This window comes from Oncorhynchus kisutch, linkage group LG13 (assembly GCF_002021735.2).
Source record: "Oncorhynchus kisutch isolate 150728-3 linkage group LG13, Okis_V2, whole genome shotgun sequence".
NCBI lineage: Eukaryota > Metazoa > Chordata > Actinopteri > Salmoniformes > Salmonidae > Oncorhynchus > Oncorhynchus kisutch.
In genome coordinates, this window is record NC_034186.2 from 51,077,990 (window position 1) to 51,097,175 (window position 19,186).

Genomic DNA, 19,186 nt, shown 5'->3' on the forward strand with positions numbered 1-19,186 from the left:
CAACTGTGGGACCTTATATAGACAGGTGTGTGTATTTCCAAATCATGTCCAATCAATTGAATTTACCACGGGTGGACAATCAAGTTGTAGAAACATCAAGGATTTCAATGGAAACAGGATGCACCTGAGCTCATTTTCAAGTCTCATAGTAAAGGGGCTGAATACTTATGTAAAGAAGGTATATTTTTATACATTGGCAAACATTTCAAAACCTGTTCTTGCTTGGTCATTATGGGTATTGTGTGTAGATTGTTGAGAATTTTTATTTATTTATTTATTTATTTTATCCATTTTAGAATAAGGCTGTAACGTAATTTTTTGGGAAAAAAGTCAAGGGGGCTGAATACTTTCCGAAGGCACAGTAGACACCCCTTAAAATGTGTGGATTCTGCTATTTCAGCCACACCCGTTGCTGACAGGTGTGTAAAATCAATCACACAGCCATGCAATCTTGATAGACAAAACACTGGCAGTAGAATGGGCTTACTGAAGAGCTACGACTTTCAATGTGGCACCGTCATATGATGCCATCTTTCCAACAAGTCAGTTCGTCAAATACATGCCCTCCTAGAGCTACCCCGGTCAAATTAAGTGCTGTTATTGTGAAGTGGAAATATCTAGGGGCAACAACGGCTCAGCCAAGAAGTGGTAGGCCACATAAGCTCACAGAATGGGACCGCTGAGTGCTGAAGCGCGTAGAACGTACAAATCGTCTGTCCTTGGTTGCACCACTCACTACCGAGTTCCAAACTGCCTCTGGAAGCAACGTCAGCACAAGAACTGTTCATCGGGAGATTCACAAAATGGGTTTCCATGGCCAATCAGTCGCACACAAGCCTAAATCACCATGTGCAATGCCAAGCGTTGGCTGGAGTGGTGTAAAGCTCGATGCCATTGGACTCTGGAGCAGTGGAAACGAGTTCTCTGGAGTGATGAATCAGGCTTCGCCATCTGGCAGTCTGACAGATGAATCTGGGTTTGGCGGATGTCAGGAGAACACTACCTGCCTCAATGCATAGTGGCAACTGTAAAGTTTGGTGGAAGAGGAATAATGGTCTGGGGCTGTTTTTCCATGGTTCGGGCTAGGCCCCTTAATTCCAGTGAAGGGAAATCTTAACGTTACAGCATATAATGACATTCTAGGCGATTCTGTGCTTCCAGCTTTGTGGCAACAGTTTGGGGAAGGCCCTTTCCTGTTTCAGCATGACAATGCGCCATGCACAAAGCGAGGTCCATACAGAAATGGTTTGTCAAGATTAGTGTGGAATAACTTGACTGGCCTGCACACAGCCCTGACCTCAACCCCATCGAACACATTTGTGATGAATTGGAAATCGGACTGCGAGCCAGGCCTGATCGCCCAACATCAGTGCCCGACATCGCGAATGCTCTTGTGGCTGAATGGAAGCAAGTCCCCACAGCAATGTTCCAACATGTAGTGGAAAGCCTTCCCAGAAGAGTGGAGGTTGTTATAGCAGCAAAAGGGGGACCAACTCCATATTAATGGCCATGATTTTTGGAATGAGATGTTCGATGAGCAGGTGTCCACATACTTTTAGTCATGTAGTGTACGTGTGCTTTTCAGTTGCGGCTGGTGGGAGAACCTATAGGAGGATGGGCTATTGGAATGGCATCAAACATATGGAAACCATGTGTCCTCCTATAGCTCCTCCCACCAGCCTCCACTGGTGCCTATCTCCAGTTATCCCACTGTCCATACAGAGGCCCCTTAGTTCCAGGAATGCTAACCCATGACTTCTAAGCCAGGGCTGCCCAACATCCTCCTGAAGAACTTGCAGAGCAGAATTTCACTCCAACCCTGATCTAACACACCTGATTCTACTAATTAGCAGTTCACCAGGACCTTGCTTCGCTGGATCAGGCATGTAATTTACAACAGGCCTGGAGCAAAACTCTGCATACCCAGTAGCAATACCTGCCTTATTCCATCAGACTGAAGAACTAGGCCTAACAGTATAAAGGGCATAGCACTCCTAGTAGAGCGATATGGTGCCATTTTAGATACAACCTATTTCCGCATTATATAGGGAAAGGCCATTTCAGGTTTGACCATAGACTTACGCGTATGTCCTTCTCTGGCCAGCTCTGGAGCACGGTGGAGATGTGAGTGAGGTCATGGATGGTGATAAAAAGCCCCCTGGAACAGATCAGAGATCATATGAGTTATAATGAGTGAGACTAGATGAACTGTTTACAGTACCTTTCACATTGCATATCGATTACCAGCATAAGGAAATACTGTAATTTTGCTCAGTACGGAGAAAAAACATTGTCTTTGCATTCAGTTTCAAATGGTTCTTTGATACCTGAATGGAAGCTTGAAATTAACTTTAAGCACCATTTGAGTAGCTTTTTGAAGTTTCAATCCAATTTTTCTGCCCTTTTCCCCCCTACTTATGTTGTAATATCCCAGAGCAGATGCCACCTGGAAAATGGATAGCTGGGCCAGGGACCCCTCTAGTACTCCTCTGTTCCAGGAAAAGCTAGATAGATACGCTTAGTCTGTGTGCGTGTGTGTACGCCCACAGGGTGGGAGGTCCAGCCCAGAAGGGTTTCAGCTCGGCCCAACAAAGCCATCTGCCCATGATGTGGAGGCACTATCCTCTCCATATGTGCCAGCAACAACAATAAATATCTATATTGTAAAATCTGCTCATAAACTAAAAACACAGGTCGAAGCTGGAAAGCGAGAAGGAAAATGTGAAGCAGCAAACAGCCCAAAGCCTGTTAAAAAAGAACCAGAACACAAAAAGGGTTGGAAAGAAGAAGAGAGAGACATAAACGTGTCACATAAAAATACCCTGATAACTTTAAAGTTTCAGCTGAGGTTGACCCCAATGTCATGGCTGGGTATTAACTTTCCTGCCAGACTTCGGCAACTACAGGCAATAACAGTACAGGGACAGTACAACAAGTCTATTAATGACAAACCTGTCACAGCCGGTCATGTTTCACCTGTCTTTGTGCTCGTCTCCAACCCCCTCCAGGCGTCGCCCATCTTCCCCATTATACCTTGTGTATTTACACTTGTGTTCTCTGTTTGTCTGTTTGGTTTCGTGATACCTACCAGTGTTTGTTCCCCTGCTCCTGTCTCTTCTTGCTCCTGTTTCTAGTCCTTCCCGGTTTTGACCGTTCTGCCTGCCCTGACCCTGAGCCTGCCTGCCATTCTATACCTTGCCCCACCTCACTGGATTATTGACCCCTGCCTGCCCTGACCCTGAGACTGCCTACCGTTCTGGACCCTTTGCACCCTCTCTGAATTATTGACCCCTGCCTGCCCTGACCCTGAGACTGCCTACCGTTCTGGACCCTTTGCACCCTCTCTGAATTATTGACCCCTGCCTGCCCTGACCCTGAGCCTGCCTGCCGTTCTATACCTTGCCCCACCTCACTGGATTATTGATCCCTGCCTGCCCTGACCCTGAGACTGCCTACCGTTCTGGACCTTTTACATCCTCTCTGGATTACTGACCTCTGCCTGCCTTTGACCTGTTGTTTGCCTGCCCCTGTACTAGAAATAAATGTTTGTTTCTTTGACACTGTCTGCATCTGGGTCATACCCGAAACCTGATAAAACCTGATGACACAAGCCTTGTATGAAGGCCCTCTAGATTTTTTTTATTTCACCTTTATTTCACCAGGTAGGCTAGTTGAGAACAAGTTCTCATTTACAACTGCGACCTGGCCAAGATAAAGCATAGCAGTGTGAACAGACAACAACAGAGTTACACATGGAGTAAACAATTAACAAGTCAATAACACAGTAGAAAAAAAGGGGGAAAAAAAGAGTCTATACACATTGTGTGCAAAAGGCATGAGTAGGTAGGCAAATAATTACAATTTAGCAGATTAACACTGGGTGATAAATTATCAGATGGTCATGTGCAGGTAGAGATACTGGTGTGCAAAAGAGCAGAAAAGTAAATCAATATAAACAATATGGGGATGAGGTAGGTAAATTGGGTGGGCTATTTACTGATGGACTATGTACAGCTGCAGCGATCGGTTAGCGGTGTCAGATAGGAGATGTTTAAAGTTGGTGAGGGAGATAAGTCTCCAACTTCAGCGATTTTTGCAATTCGTTCCAGTCACAGGCAGCAGAGAACTGGAAGGAAAGGCGGCCAAATGAAGTGTTGGCTTTAGGGATGATCAGTGAGATACACCTGCTGGAGCGCGTGCTACGGGTGGGTGTTGCCATCGTGACCAGTGAACTGAGATAAGGCGGAGCTTTACCTAGCAGGGACTTGTAGATGACCTGGAGCCAGTGGGTCTGGCGACGAATATGCAGCGAGGGCCAGCCGACTAGAGCATATTAGAGCATTGGATTCTGTTGTGAGATTCGGATAGTCATGAATACTCTGATAAAATGATGGGTCACATTTCATCTCCCTGAGAAACTGGAAACTTTCCTACTACATCATATCATTTGGAAATGGAAACCTCTGGAGTTGAATCTTGGGTTTGGGGTTAGTTTCTGTGGTGTGTGTGTGTGTGTGTGTGTGTGTGTGTGTGTGTGTGTGTGTGTGTGTGTGTGTGTGTGTGTGTGTGTGTGTGTGTGTGTGTGTGTGTATGTATGTATGTATGTATGTGTATATATATATATATATATATATATATATATATATATATATGTCTGTTTGCATGTGTGTGTCTGTGCATGTATACATCTATATGCATGTGTGTACGAGGCTGATAAAGGACCAGTCAATATGAGGGCCACATTACTTGAGTTAAAGGTAGAGAGAGAGAGCCTCTCACACATGGTGACCCACGTCACTCACCGCGGGGCTCTACATATTTGGCCTCCATAGGTAAACACTGTGTCCTCCTGCCACATTTCTGATGAATTTGAGTCGACATTTCCAAAATAAGAAAAGAGAGAATGAAACACACAATGAGGAAATTAAGAGCAGGAAGTAAGAGATGGAAATTCGATTTTACAGCAAAAGATTGAAAGGATGAGAGACGAGAGATGGAGAGAGAGAGACCGTGAGGGCGAGAAAGAAGAAGAGGGAGAGAGGGTTTGGAAGGAAAACCTTGAGTTGAGACCTGTTAGGGAGGTCAAAGAGGGGACCAAAACAAGAGCAAATGGGACATAAAATCAAAAACATCCACGGTCAGTCACACTCTTTAAAATGTTTAAACTGGACCAGAAATTGCTGCCAGAGGTCACGCATGTAACGAGAAAGCTAACGATCAGTAAAAACTCACAACTCATATGTGTGTGACCCTCAGTGATCAAACACATGCACACAAACACACTCACATCCTGTTTGACACGCTTCGTTGTTGGAACATTTGATTAGTCTGTCTGTGTGGCGTTTAAACAGCTGCGAAGAGCGGGATTTGCTTGCAGTGTGTGTGGGCAGTGTTTTTGTGTGTGTGTGTGTGAGCAGCGTGTGTGTGTAACCTGTGAGAGTTGCGTGTGTGAGAAGCCTGTGAGAGCACTGGGTCAGTGGAGTGTGTGAGGCCTGCTGGGTTTGTTTGCCTGCAGCGACCGTGGGGCAGAGAGCTGAGCTGCTGCCAATTCCAGAGCTAAGATATCCAGGTCAGGGAGAGGAGCATGTTGATGGTGGTGGTAGGGGATGGTCCTCATTGGCTGGACTGACCCCATTTACTGGTGTTGGTCAAAATGACTCATCTGATATGTGATAGACATGGACATGGTTCTTTACACATTATGACTATAGATGTTCCTTATTACAGCATAAAGGGAAGGGAACTGGTGGGGTTTGACAGCTCACACCCCGTTGTAAATCAAGGACAGAACACTCAGCATCTCTCTCTAAATTCACCCAAGGAATGCGCCTTTGTCTTAAGATTTTTTTCCACCAAAACTCTAACACGTTCAAAAGCAAATATTGGAACAATATTTCTAACATAGAAAGTGGGGAATGGGCTTTGTGTTTTCTTGATTTGCTTACCTATTTAAGCTTGTGAAGCCCGCCCTTGTTTGTTCGGGATAATATTTTGTTCACGTCTTGTATCGGAGGTGTTGTTGTGCTCCGGACCGTTGTTACCCTGTGTTTTGGGTTGGTCAGTGTTTTCGCCCTGTGTTTTGGCTTGGTCAGTGTTTTCGCCCTGTGTTTTGGGTTGGTCAGTGTTTTCGCCCTGTGTTTTGGGTTGGTCAGTGTTTTCGCCCTGTGTTTTGGGTTGGTCAGTGTTTTCGCTCTGTGTTTTGGGTTGGTCAGTGTTTTCGCCCTGTGTTTTGGGCTGGTCAGTGTTTTCGCCCTGTGTTTTGGCTTGGTCAGTGTTTTCGCCCTGTGTTTTGGGTTGGTCAGTGTTTTCGCCCTGTGTTTTGGGTTGGTCAGTGTTTTCGCCCTGTGTTTTGGGTTGGTCAGTGTTTTCGCTCTGTGTTTTGGGTTGGTCAGTGTTTTCGCCCTGTGTTTTGGGCTGGTCAGTGTTTTCGCCCTGTGTTTTGGGCTGGTCAGTGTTTTCGCCCTGTGTTTTGGGCTGGTCAGTGTTTTCGCTCTGTGTTTTGGGTTGGTCAGTGTTTTCACCCTGTGTTTTGGGTTGGTCAGTGTTTTCGCTCTGTGTTTTGGGTTGGTCAGTGTTTTCGCCCTGTGTTTTGGGTTGGTCAGTGTTTTCGCCCTGTGTTTTGGGCTGGTCAGTGTTTTGGCCTGTGTTTTGGGCATGACCATTTTCTCCGTGAACCCTCTGCTCTATGCGCCTGATTCTTACCTTCCCCTCCTAGTCATCTGTGACATGACCCGAAAAGAACACTAATGTCATATGTCATTAAAAATGTCACTAAGGAAATACTGTACCTTGAAAAGTATACCCACAATATGTGTGAGGTGTCCATCAAATCTGTTGTGCATGAAATATGAAAAATGCGTGAGTGTTTTTGTTAAGAGAGGGACATGATTTTAGGAGCCATAAGGGAAAATTGTTTTACAAAACTTTGTACAAGTGACAAGTCACGCCCCCGAGTGAGGTCAGAGAGCGTGCCAACCTGACGGAACCGTCCCTTTTGAACAAACTGTATAAAATAATGGGTTAAGAATTAACATATCAGACCAGAGAGATGTTGAGATGCAGCTCACGTTTAAAGTGGTTTAAACTTTGAATCTCAACACGGCGGTAGAGACGATAGTCACCTCCCGGACAATCACTGGTACGGCTGATTAACGGTCCTAAGTATCTAGGAAAGCACATTTAAGTGGGACCATTCCATTACTCAGTTCAAATCATCGTATTACGCTACTCTCATCACCCCACTGGGAACCATCGACACGGCTGGCTAGCCTATCTTCAACGAAACATCTTCCAGAGCGAATAGAAGGAGAATAAACTCTGTGGTTCTGTTCAGGACTTACACGTCAAGTCACCGGATACCGGGACGACTGCAGAGGAGAACAACAGTAGAAGGCAGGTGGGGACCTCTTTGGACAATCAGAGCCTTACAAGCGTACCGCGAAAAAGGCACAGTCATCAGATTAATGAAAGTAAAGTCACAACAACGGCATAGTCTTCGATAACAGAAAGGTCAAGTTTTAAGCTAGCCTGTGTAGAACTTTCTTGGAGTAGTGAGTGAGTGAGTGAGTGAGTGAGTGAGTGAGTGAGTGAGTGAGTGAGTGAACAAGAGACCAGCGGAAAGAAGGAAGAGAGAGAGGAAAGAAAAAGCACTGGGCTGAAATCGGCAAAACCGCTGACCCACAACCCAGCAGAAAACACAACCCAGCAGAAAACACAACCCAGCAGAAAACACAACCCAGGGGAGTGTGTGCCAAGAGTGGGACTGCAGCAACAATATGGACCCAGCAGGAGCTGCTCTCTACACTTGACCCACAACATGGCCAGAGCCCCAGAGAGACACCAACTTCTGACAGACTACCGACCCGTGTCCTCAACAAACACAGAGCGCCAGCCACTCACCCAGAATATATCAACCCCCTTAGCATCACCGCTCACCCCATTCAAGACTCTCTCTGCTGCTCGTTAGCCATAACCTCTGAACGGCTAAACTGTCACTAAGCAGTGTGAGCTGTATGTGTGCGTGTGAGCACAGTGAGAATGCAATGGGAGGTGAAACATTTTTTTTTGTCAAAGTCTAATAAGTCAATCTTAATAGGATATTGAATGCATTCTAAAATGTCACTCAGAGAGATTTCTAAAGTGCTTTTACCAGCCAAAAGGCCAAGGCCCAAACAGTGGATTACATAAAACATCTGGGACAGTTTCCCTACCTACAATACCATTAATACTAGCCTTCCTTTAATGTGCATCTGTGATTGGAGTGGACAGAGAGTGGAAAGATATAGGCCTGAAACATGAAGTCACAAATAACAAAATATCAAAACTCTCAGATGTTCATTAGTAATGGTCTAATTCACCACATCACTATGAGACAATGGTGTAGAATAGTAATGAGGACAATGCAGTGAAGGCAATAACTTTGCAAAGTTACTCTGCAAAGAAATTAACTGTTTGGACTGGAGATATTTTTCATTTGGGAGAGAGAGGGGGAGGAGGGAGTTTGTGACACAGCAAATATCTCTGGTCTTGACTCTTTCCAAACCCAACAGAGAACACTGTGGAATACCCTTGTGTCACCTTTGGGGGTCATTAGAGAAATCAAGTATTTTGTCTCCTACCAAAACATATCAATCGCGCATTTGCTTCTGTCAATAGACTGAAAAGACAGGAGTGTGGGGTCGAGCACATGCTGACCATCCAGCTTCTCTGTCATCCCTCTTAAGAATAATGTGTTGGGCAGCTCCTCTAAAGACCACTATATAAATATGAGAGAGAGAGAGAGAGAGAGAGAGAGAGAGAGAGAGAGAGAGAGAGAGAGAGAGAGAGAGAATTTCATTGACTGGATGTGGTAAGTGACCGCAAGCTGAAGAATAGGACTGACAGTACAATATTTGAGCCATGAGGTCGCTGGTTTCAGCTTTCTGCTTCTTCCTTCTCCTAGTGGTATTTAAATACATGTCCCAGAACTTTTTGCGACTACTAAGTATTGTTTATACCTCCATCTTTGAGCTGGATGTGACAATGTGTAGTTCATACATGCAGAATTACTGTCTTACCTCAATTAGCCACAAAATCCCTAGTTTGAAAGTGACTGTTTTTCTGGAAGTTGTGCAGCGCCATTTGTCCTACATGTTCCCCCACCTGGCCCAGCCCCCTAGCAATTTGAGTTCAACCAATGAACTTCAGCCCCTCGACATTTGAGTGACAGATGAGGCACATCATGCACACACAGCAGAGAGAGAGAGAGAAAGAGATAAAATGACACTAGATGGCTTAATGAACTGGAGATTGAGGCAAGGGTCAAACTGTACTCACTCACAGCAGCAGACGCAACAGACTCAATATCAATAAAAATTGCTTTTTTCATTAATTGTGTTTGTTTATCTTGAAACTAAAAGTTAAAACTAACTCAAATAAGGTTTCACATGACATGCAAAAGAATGACATTGCACTAAGGAAGCCGTGATAGCCTATACGGACACACCTGATGCCCAAATTGATGACTTATGTCACACAGCTGAGAGTCGAGTGGAGAAGAATGCATTCGGTTCAGTCAGTTGTCCTGGTGAGCCCTTCCCAGCTAGCTAGTTTATGCTTGTGGCTAAAAAAACGTCATCAAGAATTTGAAACTTGTCTGCTGAAGTTGGGACTTGGGAGAGTGTTCAGAATCATACCGTTTTTATCGGAGTAATTGTTATGTATATAAAAAAATATATATAGGCATTAATGCCGTAGTTGTACATTTTCTGTGAAAATCACGTTTTAACCGTAACCCTGGTCTCATATTGGTAATGGCTACACTATCTAGCTACATCACTCTCCTTACTGCCAGTATGGAGAGGGAATTACTGAGGATCAACTGTACTATTTGTACAGGCTTTGATCTTGTCCCATCTTGATTACTGGTCTGGTAAAATGGTCAGGTGCAGCAAAGACGACCTAGCAAAGTTGCAGCTGTGTTTAAACAAAGCAGCGCGCCTTGCCCTTAACTGCACACACAGAACTAACATCAAAAACATGCATGATAGTCTTTCATGGTTGAGGGTTGAGGTGAAATTGACTACTTATCTTCTAGTCTTTTTAAGAAACATTTTTGTGTTGAAAATGCCTAACCACTTGTATAATCTACAGTGGGTTGTCTTTTAAAAGTTGCAGCATACTGCAGCACAGCCATGCGTGGTGCCACAGAATTCTATGGCATGTTATTTAAGTGCCCACCACTGGTACCATTAATGCTACTTAGTGCTAGTTTGACCACCAGATGACATCTTTGAGAAGCATTTGATAGCCTTCAATAGTATCTGTTACTAGAGAATTTAAAACCTTTTTTGTAAGAACATAGTATATGGGACTGATTTTAAGAAATGTTGCTTAATTCATTTGCTTAATATTATGTTGTTTCTATTCCAATATAAACTAAAAACCCTCTGGGTTTCCGTTAGAATGGAACGGAAAATACAGCGCTGTACAAAGTGATGGTCGGGAGTAGGCCACAGTACTGGGCTATTTAGCTAAACAATTCCTGTGTCGTGCGAGCATGTGGGAGACCAGGAGTAGGCTGTCTTTGTAAATAAGAATTTGTTCCTTAACTGACTTGCCTAGTTAAATAAAAGGTTACACTAAGAGCATAACATTTCTACACCATAATTGTAGTCTAAGCAATACCCAAACGGAGATTGTCAAAATAAAAATTTAATTGATTTTTCAAGACCAGTCCCTATACATATCTCAGAGCAGCGGGAAATGCCAATAATTACATATAGAAGATTGTAGGATTCAGAATTTAAACCAAAAGCCGCCTCATGAGTCTCCCGGGGGCAGCCGGCACAAGGAATCTGTAGCAAATAATTTTGCATTGCGGTGACTTAGTATCAAAATACAGAGAGGTGTTGGTAAAGGTATATTGTCCTGCTAATAGCCCATAATGGGCTATTATAATACTGTACATGGGGTTCAGGATAACCCAAAAAAGTATTTATTAAAGACTATCAGAAAGAATGTTTGTACTTATTTATTTTGATCCAAAGCCATGAATGAGTGAGTCACTCAGCTTTATGTAGGTGCCGCTATATGACTGTGCCATCAACTTGATAATATAGAACGAGGTTATTATAAAATTTTTTTATCGAAGGTGAGCGATTGTAATCTTAATAAAGGCCTAAATAATATTTGTAAAGGCCAAAACATTTATTTCTGGTTTTAGAGGGAGAGAAACGCTGGGCCAATTGTGCGCTGCCCTATGGGACTCCCAATCACGGTCGGATGTGATACAGAATAGTGGATACAGCTAGAGAACTGCAAGGTAATCCCATTGTGCGCCACTCGGGAGCCATGACCAATATATATTGTCCTGCTAATAACAGGTTTAATAATATATCTGTGAGAATATCCAAGGGTATTTTATATAATTCTAAATTAATAATCATTTTAAAAATCGCTTTGTTTAAAGAAATAGCAGTATTCTGGAGATTAATTTGTTTTCAAATAATGTAAAATGAGCCTAGAAAAAGGCCATTCTTGAACATGAGGTGAGACATTGAAACTAATTTGTAAATAAAGCCAGTTTGTAATTTAGAATGATGTATTTCTGTTTTTAGAGGGAGAGAAACCAAAAACCTACAGTCATCTCATGGGTCTGTCTCCCAGTCGAACCAGCATCTGTAACAACACAGCTTGCACTGCTATGCGGTGTCTTAGACCGTTGCACCACTCAGGCGCTATACAAAGTGATCGGTCGGGAGTGGGCTACTCTACTACAGTAAGAGCAAAATAATCCTAACAAAATAAAATAAAAATCTTAGTGTAACAGTTTTAGTAAGTAATACTGAAGTCGTGTTCAATTATCAGTTTCTATTTAGGTTCATGTCTCCCATTCATTGTCAGTTAGAGACACAGTAGGACTCAAAAACATAATCAGTGCTCTAACTCCCCCCTTGTGCTGGTCTGGAGCAAAGAAGTGGTGACGCAGGGTACTGTACTAAACCACAAATTACCTCTAAGTACCACAGCATAATCACAAAACTTTTGGTGGAGCAACCACTGTGTGTACATAACCCACCAAACATGCCACTATGGATTTCTTCACGGTACCCAAACCAAAAACAGATTTAATGCATCCCTCAGTTACTGCATGCATAAAATGCTGTCATCATGGAATGCTCTGCCACCAAAGGTCACTGTACACAGGCAAAAAGCAAGTATAGCTTAAAAAACTAAAATATTCTATCACAGTGTATCAAGAATGTAACTGAACTGTATATAACAATAGGAATATATGAATATTGTGTAAATATTATATATATTTTTTGTCTCTTGGTGTCTTTACTATACAAAGTACAACTCTTGTTTTATTTGGAATTGAATGTAATATATTATGTTGTTCTTGTCTATTACTGTTCTGTACTTTTATGTATTTGTATATTTTATGCAGACCCTAGGAAGAGTAGCTGCTGCGTGTCCAGTAGCTAATGGGGATCCTAATAAACTAAACTGCCGGACAGTAGTGCTCCCCGAGCGAGAGCGAAGGACACTGTACCCCGTGGTTTTGTGTTTTTCCCGCTTGCAGCGCAAACTCTTCTCATTAAGCAGCAACGTTAGACTGTTTTACAGTGACATCCAGATGGCTACTACCAAATGATTTAATGTGTAGGCCGCTATCCTACTCTAAATAAAATCAAGTGGGACAGAACACATTGGCCACGTTAACTACCACCAGCGACATGTGATACAGCTGCCTAGCCTGCCTGATCGGCACCAACTACATAGCGCCTCGATACAACATCGTTGCAATGGTCATTTGCACCAGCTTGTCGTTACGTTAACTAATTGCATGTCACGGTGACATCCAGAAGGTGAACAATACTACAAGTTATTTCTTCCTTTCCCATCAAGATAAACATCACATTCTTTAACAAGTTTTAAATAGCGCCATGCTGCGGTGGGTGCCAGCTAGACAGAATAAACTAGCTAGCTGGGAAGGGCTCATCCGGACAAATTACTGCTGCTACGTTTGACCCCCACTGCGAGCTCATTGCGTTGCACGTATCAAGTAAAGGGACTTTTAGTGGCCAGTTATCAGAGTGAGTTATGGTGAAGGCCAAAGAGTGAAGAGGAGTCATGTGTAGAGTAGAGGTCAGGTAACAGCATTAGGTAGACAGGAAGTTTTAGATAACTCTTAAGGTAGAAATTCCCCCTTAAGATGTTTTGTGCAACTGTCTAAAAAGTTAAGGGACCTATTGGGGAAAAGGGCTAAATTAACTGTTTTGTGCAACTGTTGTCTGTAGGGCTCTGGAATAATACACCCCTGTTTCAGTGAGTGAACCAGGGCCAACCAATGGACAAAATCCATAGCAGCAGCATCTGGAGGAGGAAAAAGAGCCAATAGTAGGCAGGCCGCTGGCACTGCCCGTCAATAACCCAACCAATGCCAGTGCCTGTACTGACGGTCGCTCTGTTTGCCCAGTTTTATAAATAACGAATTAAAACAGAACGGAGCAGCATCAAAGAGACTAAATACTGTACACAGCAGAGCTCTGGGAGAAAATAGCTCAGTTAAAACTCGAGACGGCCGGGGGAATTTGGAACGGTGACAAAAGAATAAAGCATCAGCTGGACAAACAGTCCCTTTGCCTCCCTCCCCGATCTCCCCCTTTCTCCCTCTCCTGTATGCAGACATGAGAAGCATTCCCGCTGCCTGAACCGCCAGCGACATAGGAAAATTATAACCCATTACCCTTCCTCCCTCCCCCTACACCCCCTTCCTCCTGAGTCACTTGTCTTTCTACTGCAGCCCGTTGAATATAGGCAAGGCCTCCAGGAGCCAGAGCATCTTCCCATATGGAGCCATCCAGGTCTGCAGCCATTGACGCTGTGGTGGATGTCATTGCCAAACACATTGCATGACAATAGCAAACAGGATTTATGCCGCCAAGCAGACATACAGCCAACCTGAATGTGAGATAAATAACACACACACACACAGAGAGACTGGTATCCATTCCAGAATGCTCATTGTAAGACTGCATTTCTCTCAGGCCTTACCTACATTACAACCGGAGGAAAAGTCTCTCTTCCCAAAGAAAGACATCCTGCTAAATGAATCAGAGCCACAGACCTGCAGAAACTGACAAGCCCTCCGATATCGTTCAGCCATATGCCGCTACACTTTCCATTAATTAGCCCCTTCTGCAGAGATCATTACTTTTCTGGCGCGCAAATAATGGTTTGTGTGGGTTGAAATGTGCCTCCTATTTGTGCCGAAATGTATCAGACGTGATACTTGACTCTAACTGTGTGCAATGATCATTTACAATGTGTTTCTGCAAAAGGCTACTTTCTGTTAGCAACAGAGGTCAAGATTGGATCATACCACATGAGAAAAATGCATTAGTCTTTCCACTAAGTTCAGATGGGATCAGATTGTTTCTCTGGGAAAATAACCTAAAAGTGGCATGGTGGAGATGGGAGACAGGTCAAAACGAATTGTATAGCACCAGTAAATACTGTATGTGAGACTGATTTATGGAGTATTATATACTTACATTTACAGACAAATATGGATGGAATTTTAGTAGATGTATGGGGGGTAATAGGATGGCACGCCTTTGAACCCATCTTCAAGAGTTACTTTACTATAGCAGACCTAGAAGGTGATGAATGTGTGCGATTAGTGAACCCAACCCCACTCTAACACACATGTGGTCTTCTGTGGATTACATTGCAGGAGTATCTCCTAAATGCTGAGATGCTGAGACATAAATCAAAGGGATTGTTGAAAGACCAAGTCATGGGTCAGGTCAATTACAGTAGATCAAAGGAGTTTAGAAACTAAGGTTGAACATGGTCAGTGTATGGTCAAAGTTACGTTAACAATGTGTGGCATCTGTTGACAAAAACACTGTCATATCCAGTAGGCAACCATGGAGTTGTCGATGTGACGTCATGTGAATGTGCCATATTTTTCTCTGGATGGTGTTTCCAACATGACATCAACAACATATAAAAATACAGTCCACAGGCAGAGCAAATCTCCCAGGAAATGTGAATTCGCTTAGCAATTAAATGACACACAGGTTAAAAGGACAGGTTTAAAGGACAGATTTAAAGGACAGGTTTAAAGGACTGGCTTGGAAACCTGCCAACTGGTCATGTAACATAAATTGCATTGATCATAATGATATTTACTTAATCTTATCATAGGCTATTGTGCAGTATCACTAGCTCATAGTTCATTTAAGGACAGTTTATGAAGAATGGCCTAAACTGGACTGTTTATACATACTTCAAGTGTCATTATTGTTGCGTAATTAATATTTGTGTGTGTGTGTGTGTGTGTGTGTGTGTGTGTGTGTGTGTGTGTGTGTGTGTGTGTGTGTGTGTGTGTGTGTGTGTGTGTGTGGGCTTGAAGTAGAATACTCGTGGATACCGGAAATCCTTAGGGGTTAGGTTTAGAGTTAAGGTTAGAATTAGGGTCAGGAGTTAATGTTAAGGGTTAAGGTTAGAGGTTATGAAAATAGGATTTTAAATGGAAATAAATGTTAAGTCCCCACAAGGATAGTAAAACATATACACTACCGGTCAAAAGTTTTAGAACACTTACTCATTCAAGGGTTTTTCTTTATTTTGACAATTTTTTACATTGTAGAATAATAAATAACACATATGGAATCATGGTTGTAAACAAAAAAATGTTAAGCAAATCAAAATATATTTTATATTTGAGATTTTTCAAATAGCCACCCTTTGCCTTGATGACAGCTTTGCACACTCTTGGCATTCTCTCAACCAGCTTCATGAGGTTGTCTCTTGGAATTATTTTCAATTAACAGGCGTGTCTTCTTAAAAGTTAATTTGTGGAATTTCTTTCCTTCTTGATGCGTTTGAGCCAATCAGTTGTGTTGTGACAAGGTATAATGAAGATAGCCCTATTTGGCAAAAGACCAAGCCCATATTCTGGCAAGAACAGCTAAAATAACCAAAGAGAAACGACAGTCCATCATTACTTTAAGCAGGGCTGGGTAGCTTACTTTCTAAATGTAATCTGTTACAAATTACCTGTCAAAAAGTGTAATCAGTAACGTAAATTTTAGATTAGCCAAACTCAGTAACGTACTCTGATTACATTCCATTACCTTTAAGAGGTATTAGAAGACAAAAAAGTTTACATAGCTGGCCATGTATGGATGTTATATTTTACTTTATGGGTTGGTTATGTGGGCTTCTTCTAACCTCTCGCTTTCTACTACATAATAATGCGACAATTATGTCTTTACATTAAAAACCAAAGTCATTCAGAATTCCAGTCATTCCAATAAATGCAATACCCCTTGATTTTCAAGAATAGGACTTGGAAATATGGAAGTATAGATTAGCCTAATTGTTTTACCTGAGCATAACCTCAAAACTAAGGACTTATTAGCCAGCCCTACTCTGTTGTTTATGATTTTGTTGTCATGGAGGACTGATTGAGCTCATTGATTCGAGTTAAAAAATAAATGCTGCGCTCATGGAATGGCATGCTTTGCCAAGAATGTACAAAGCTGTCATCAAGGCAAAGGGTGGCTATTTGAATATAAATATACATAATAAATATATAAATTATATTTTGATTTGTTTAACACTTTTTTGCTTACGACATGAGTCCATATGTGTTATTTCATAGTTTTGATGTCTTCACTATTAATCTACAATGTAGTAAATAGTACAAATTACAAAAAAAACCTTTAATGAGTAAGTGTTCTAAAACTTTTGACCGGTAGTGTACTTTCTGTGTGTGTTCGTGTTTGGGAGTTCAAATAAAAAGGGTTGGCAAATAAAAATTAGAGGCACTATAAACCTAACTTCTATTTTAATCATGTTTTCCCACAGCTTAAGAAATGGTGGGAACTGAGATCAAACTGCCCACAAACCAAGTTATTGAAACGGACTTTTTACTAAATAAGAGACACACAGGACACACAGGAATTATTGCTGATGATAGTATAATCCCAGTCTAAAATGTCCAAAAGAACCAATATGAATGGTCAGGTCATCAGGGAGAGTAAACTCAGATAAATGTGTCACCTCTTAGAGGTCAATGTAACTGTGACACCATGGGGAGTAGGGTAAAGTAGATATATGGACTGCCGTTGAGAACCAAATGTAAAAACATTTAAGTATGGATTTTACAGGCAGTTAGTGAACTAACTCTGGCATCGTTAATCTATTCCCAAACAAATAAATTGGATTTGAATCAGTGTCCAAACACTGCATGTTCTGATCGCCTATATTGCCAAACAAACATACTGCCAGCAAAACTTGTGGTGGTGGAGAAGTACGGTGGCAAGTGATACAGTAAATACATGTGATCCCCTACACTTCTCTCATTATAAAACTGAGACTGGGAATAGAGGAACTGGCAGGGTTTATAACTAAACACAAAAATACATTTGATGTACAATAGACTTTTGGTGTGGCTGTGTATGAGCAAGACAATGAACCTGTGTGTGCATGGGAGCCAAATAGTATGTGACTTATCAGTGTTACTAATGTTTACATCTTATGGTTGATTCCTCCCTTTAAATAGAGCGTGCAATAGAAGATATAAGGTTCAAGGCATATGTCCACAAATCACATCAGGGAGTTTCATTTCCAGTTCTGACAATTATACAAGAGGTTTTCTAGCAGGGAATGGAACAGAAATTATTTGCCAATCATTATGTTCTGAACAGAACCACTATTTTTCTATTTATTCTAGGGTTGAGGAGGAGGCTTGAAGCGTGGGCATCTTATGACATGCATTATCTGAATTACATCCACAGAATTATACCTATAGGAGGAGCGGCTTCTATGGAGGAACCTTGAATGTCCTTTGAGCTAGCTAGCTAACTAGCAAGCTTGGGTGTGTAGAGCAGCACCAGAATTAAAAACATGTTTTACCCTTTTGTAGTTAATAAATCCAATGCGAAACGTGATAACTAGGGCAAGTAGCCTATAGTATCCTTGACTAGCATTGAAAAAGTTTATCCATTCTTTTCCAGCAAATTAAAAATATCCCTCCCTATCTTCTCAATCAAACCTGTAATGTCAGTACAGTAGCCTATGCTTCGGAAGGGGGTGGGGCAAGTAGCCTAAACACAGCCAGACACTGGTGAGAGTGAGAGTGAGGGCTTTGCATAGGCGCTTTGTTGCGTTGTGGGACTAGAAAAAAATGCCTGGAATGTAAAATAACTTTATTAACCGGTTCTCATGATTTAAAAATAATGGAACAGTATGGATCACTTTCGTTCCAGGTTCTGTTTCTGTTCCTTGAAAAAGGAGAACATGGTTTTGGGTTCACACGGTTTTGGGTTCTGTTCCCTGAACCGGTTCCAGCCACTGGTTTCTACTGTTTATAGGCAAACCATAACTGTGAGCTGATGGGGTTTGTCATATCAAAACACAAAATAGTTTTAGGGGCTCTTTTTAGAATGAATTAGTCGATGCAGCTCTTCAGCCATCAAATATGAAGTTTTGTGGATCTGAGAATCATCATAATCATCAATGTCATCAGAGTCAAGTGCATCTGTAAGCTGCTGTCTTGACCAGATCTCCCTTAAACTGATAATTATTGGTTAAATAAACATAACTTTATTATAAACATAACTTTATATAAACATAACTTTATTTAACTTCCTAGTTAAATAAAAGTATCCCTCCCTATCTTCTGAATCAAACCTGTAATGTAAGTACAGTAGCCTAGGCTTCGGAGGGGGGTGGGGTAAGTAGCCTAAACACAGGCAGACACTGGAATAAGTTTCTGAGTGAGAGTGAGGGCTTTGCATAGGCGCTTTGTTGCGTTGTGGGACTAGAAAGAAATGCCTGGAATGTAAAATAACGTTATTAACCAGTTCTCATGATTTTAAAATAATGGAACAGTATGGATCACTTTCGTTCCAGGTTCCGTTTCTGTTCCTTGAAAAAGGAAAACATGGTTTTGGGTTCACACGGTTTTGGGTTCTGTTCCCTGAACCGGTTCCAGCCACTGGTTTCTACTGTTTATAGGCAAAACATAACTGTGAGCTGATGGGGTTTGTCATATCAAAACACAAAATAGTTTTAGGGGCTCCTTTTAGAATTAATTTGTTTATGCAGCTCTTCAGCCATCAAATAGAACGTTTTGTGGATCTGGGAATCATCATAATCAATGTCATCAGAGTCAAGTGCATCT

The 19,186-nt window shown here is 42.0% G+C and overlaps 1 protein-coding gene across 2 annotated transcripts in view; it reads right to left on the reverse strand.

Moving 5' to 3' along the window:
- LOC109902215 (NADP-dependent malic enzyme-like) overlaps nt 1-19,186 on the reverse strand; it is a 126,296-nt gene that overhangs the window by 49,136 nt on the left and 57,974 nt on the right. For both annotated transcript variants that reach the window (XR_004202448.1, XM_020498378.2), the window contains exon 4: nt 2,083-2,158. Coding sequence is in view for 1 of the 2 variants with exons in the window: in XM_020498378.2 (XP_020353967.1) it covers nt 2,083-2,158 (76 nt within the window). In the remaining variant the exon portion in view is untranslated. The remainder of the gene's footprint in view (nt 1-2,082; nt 2,159-19,186) is intronic.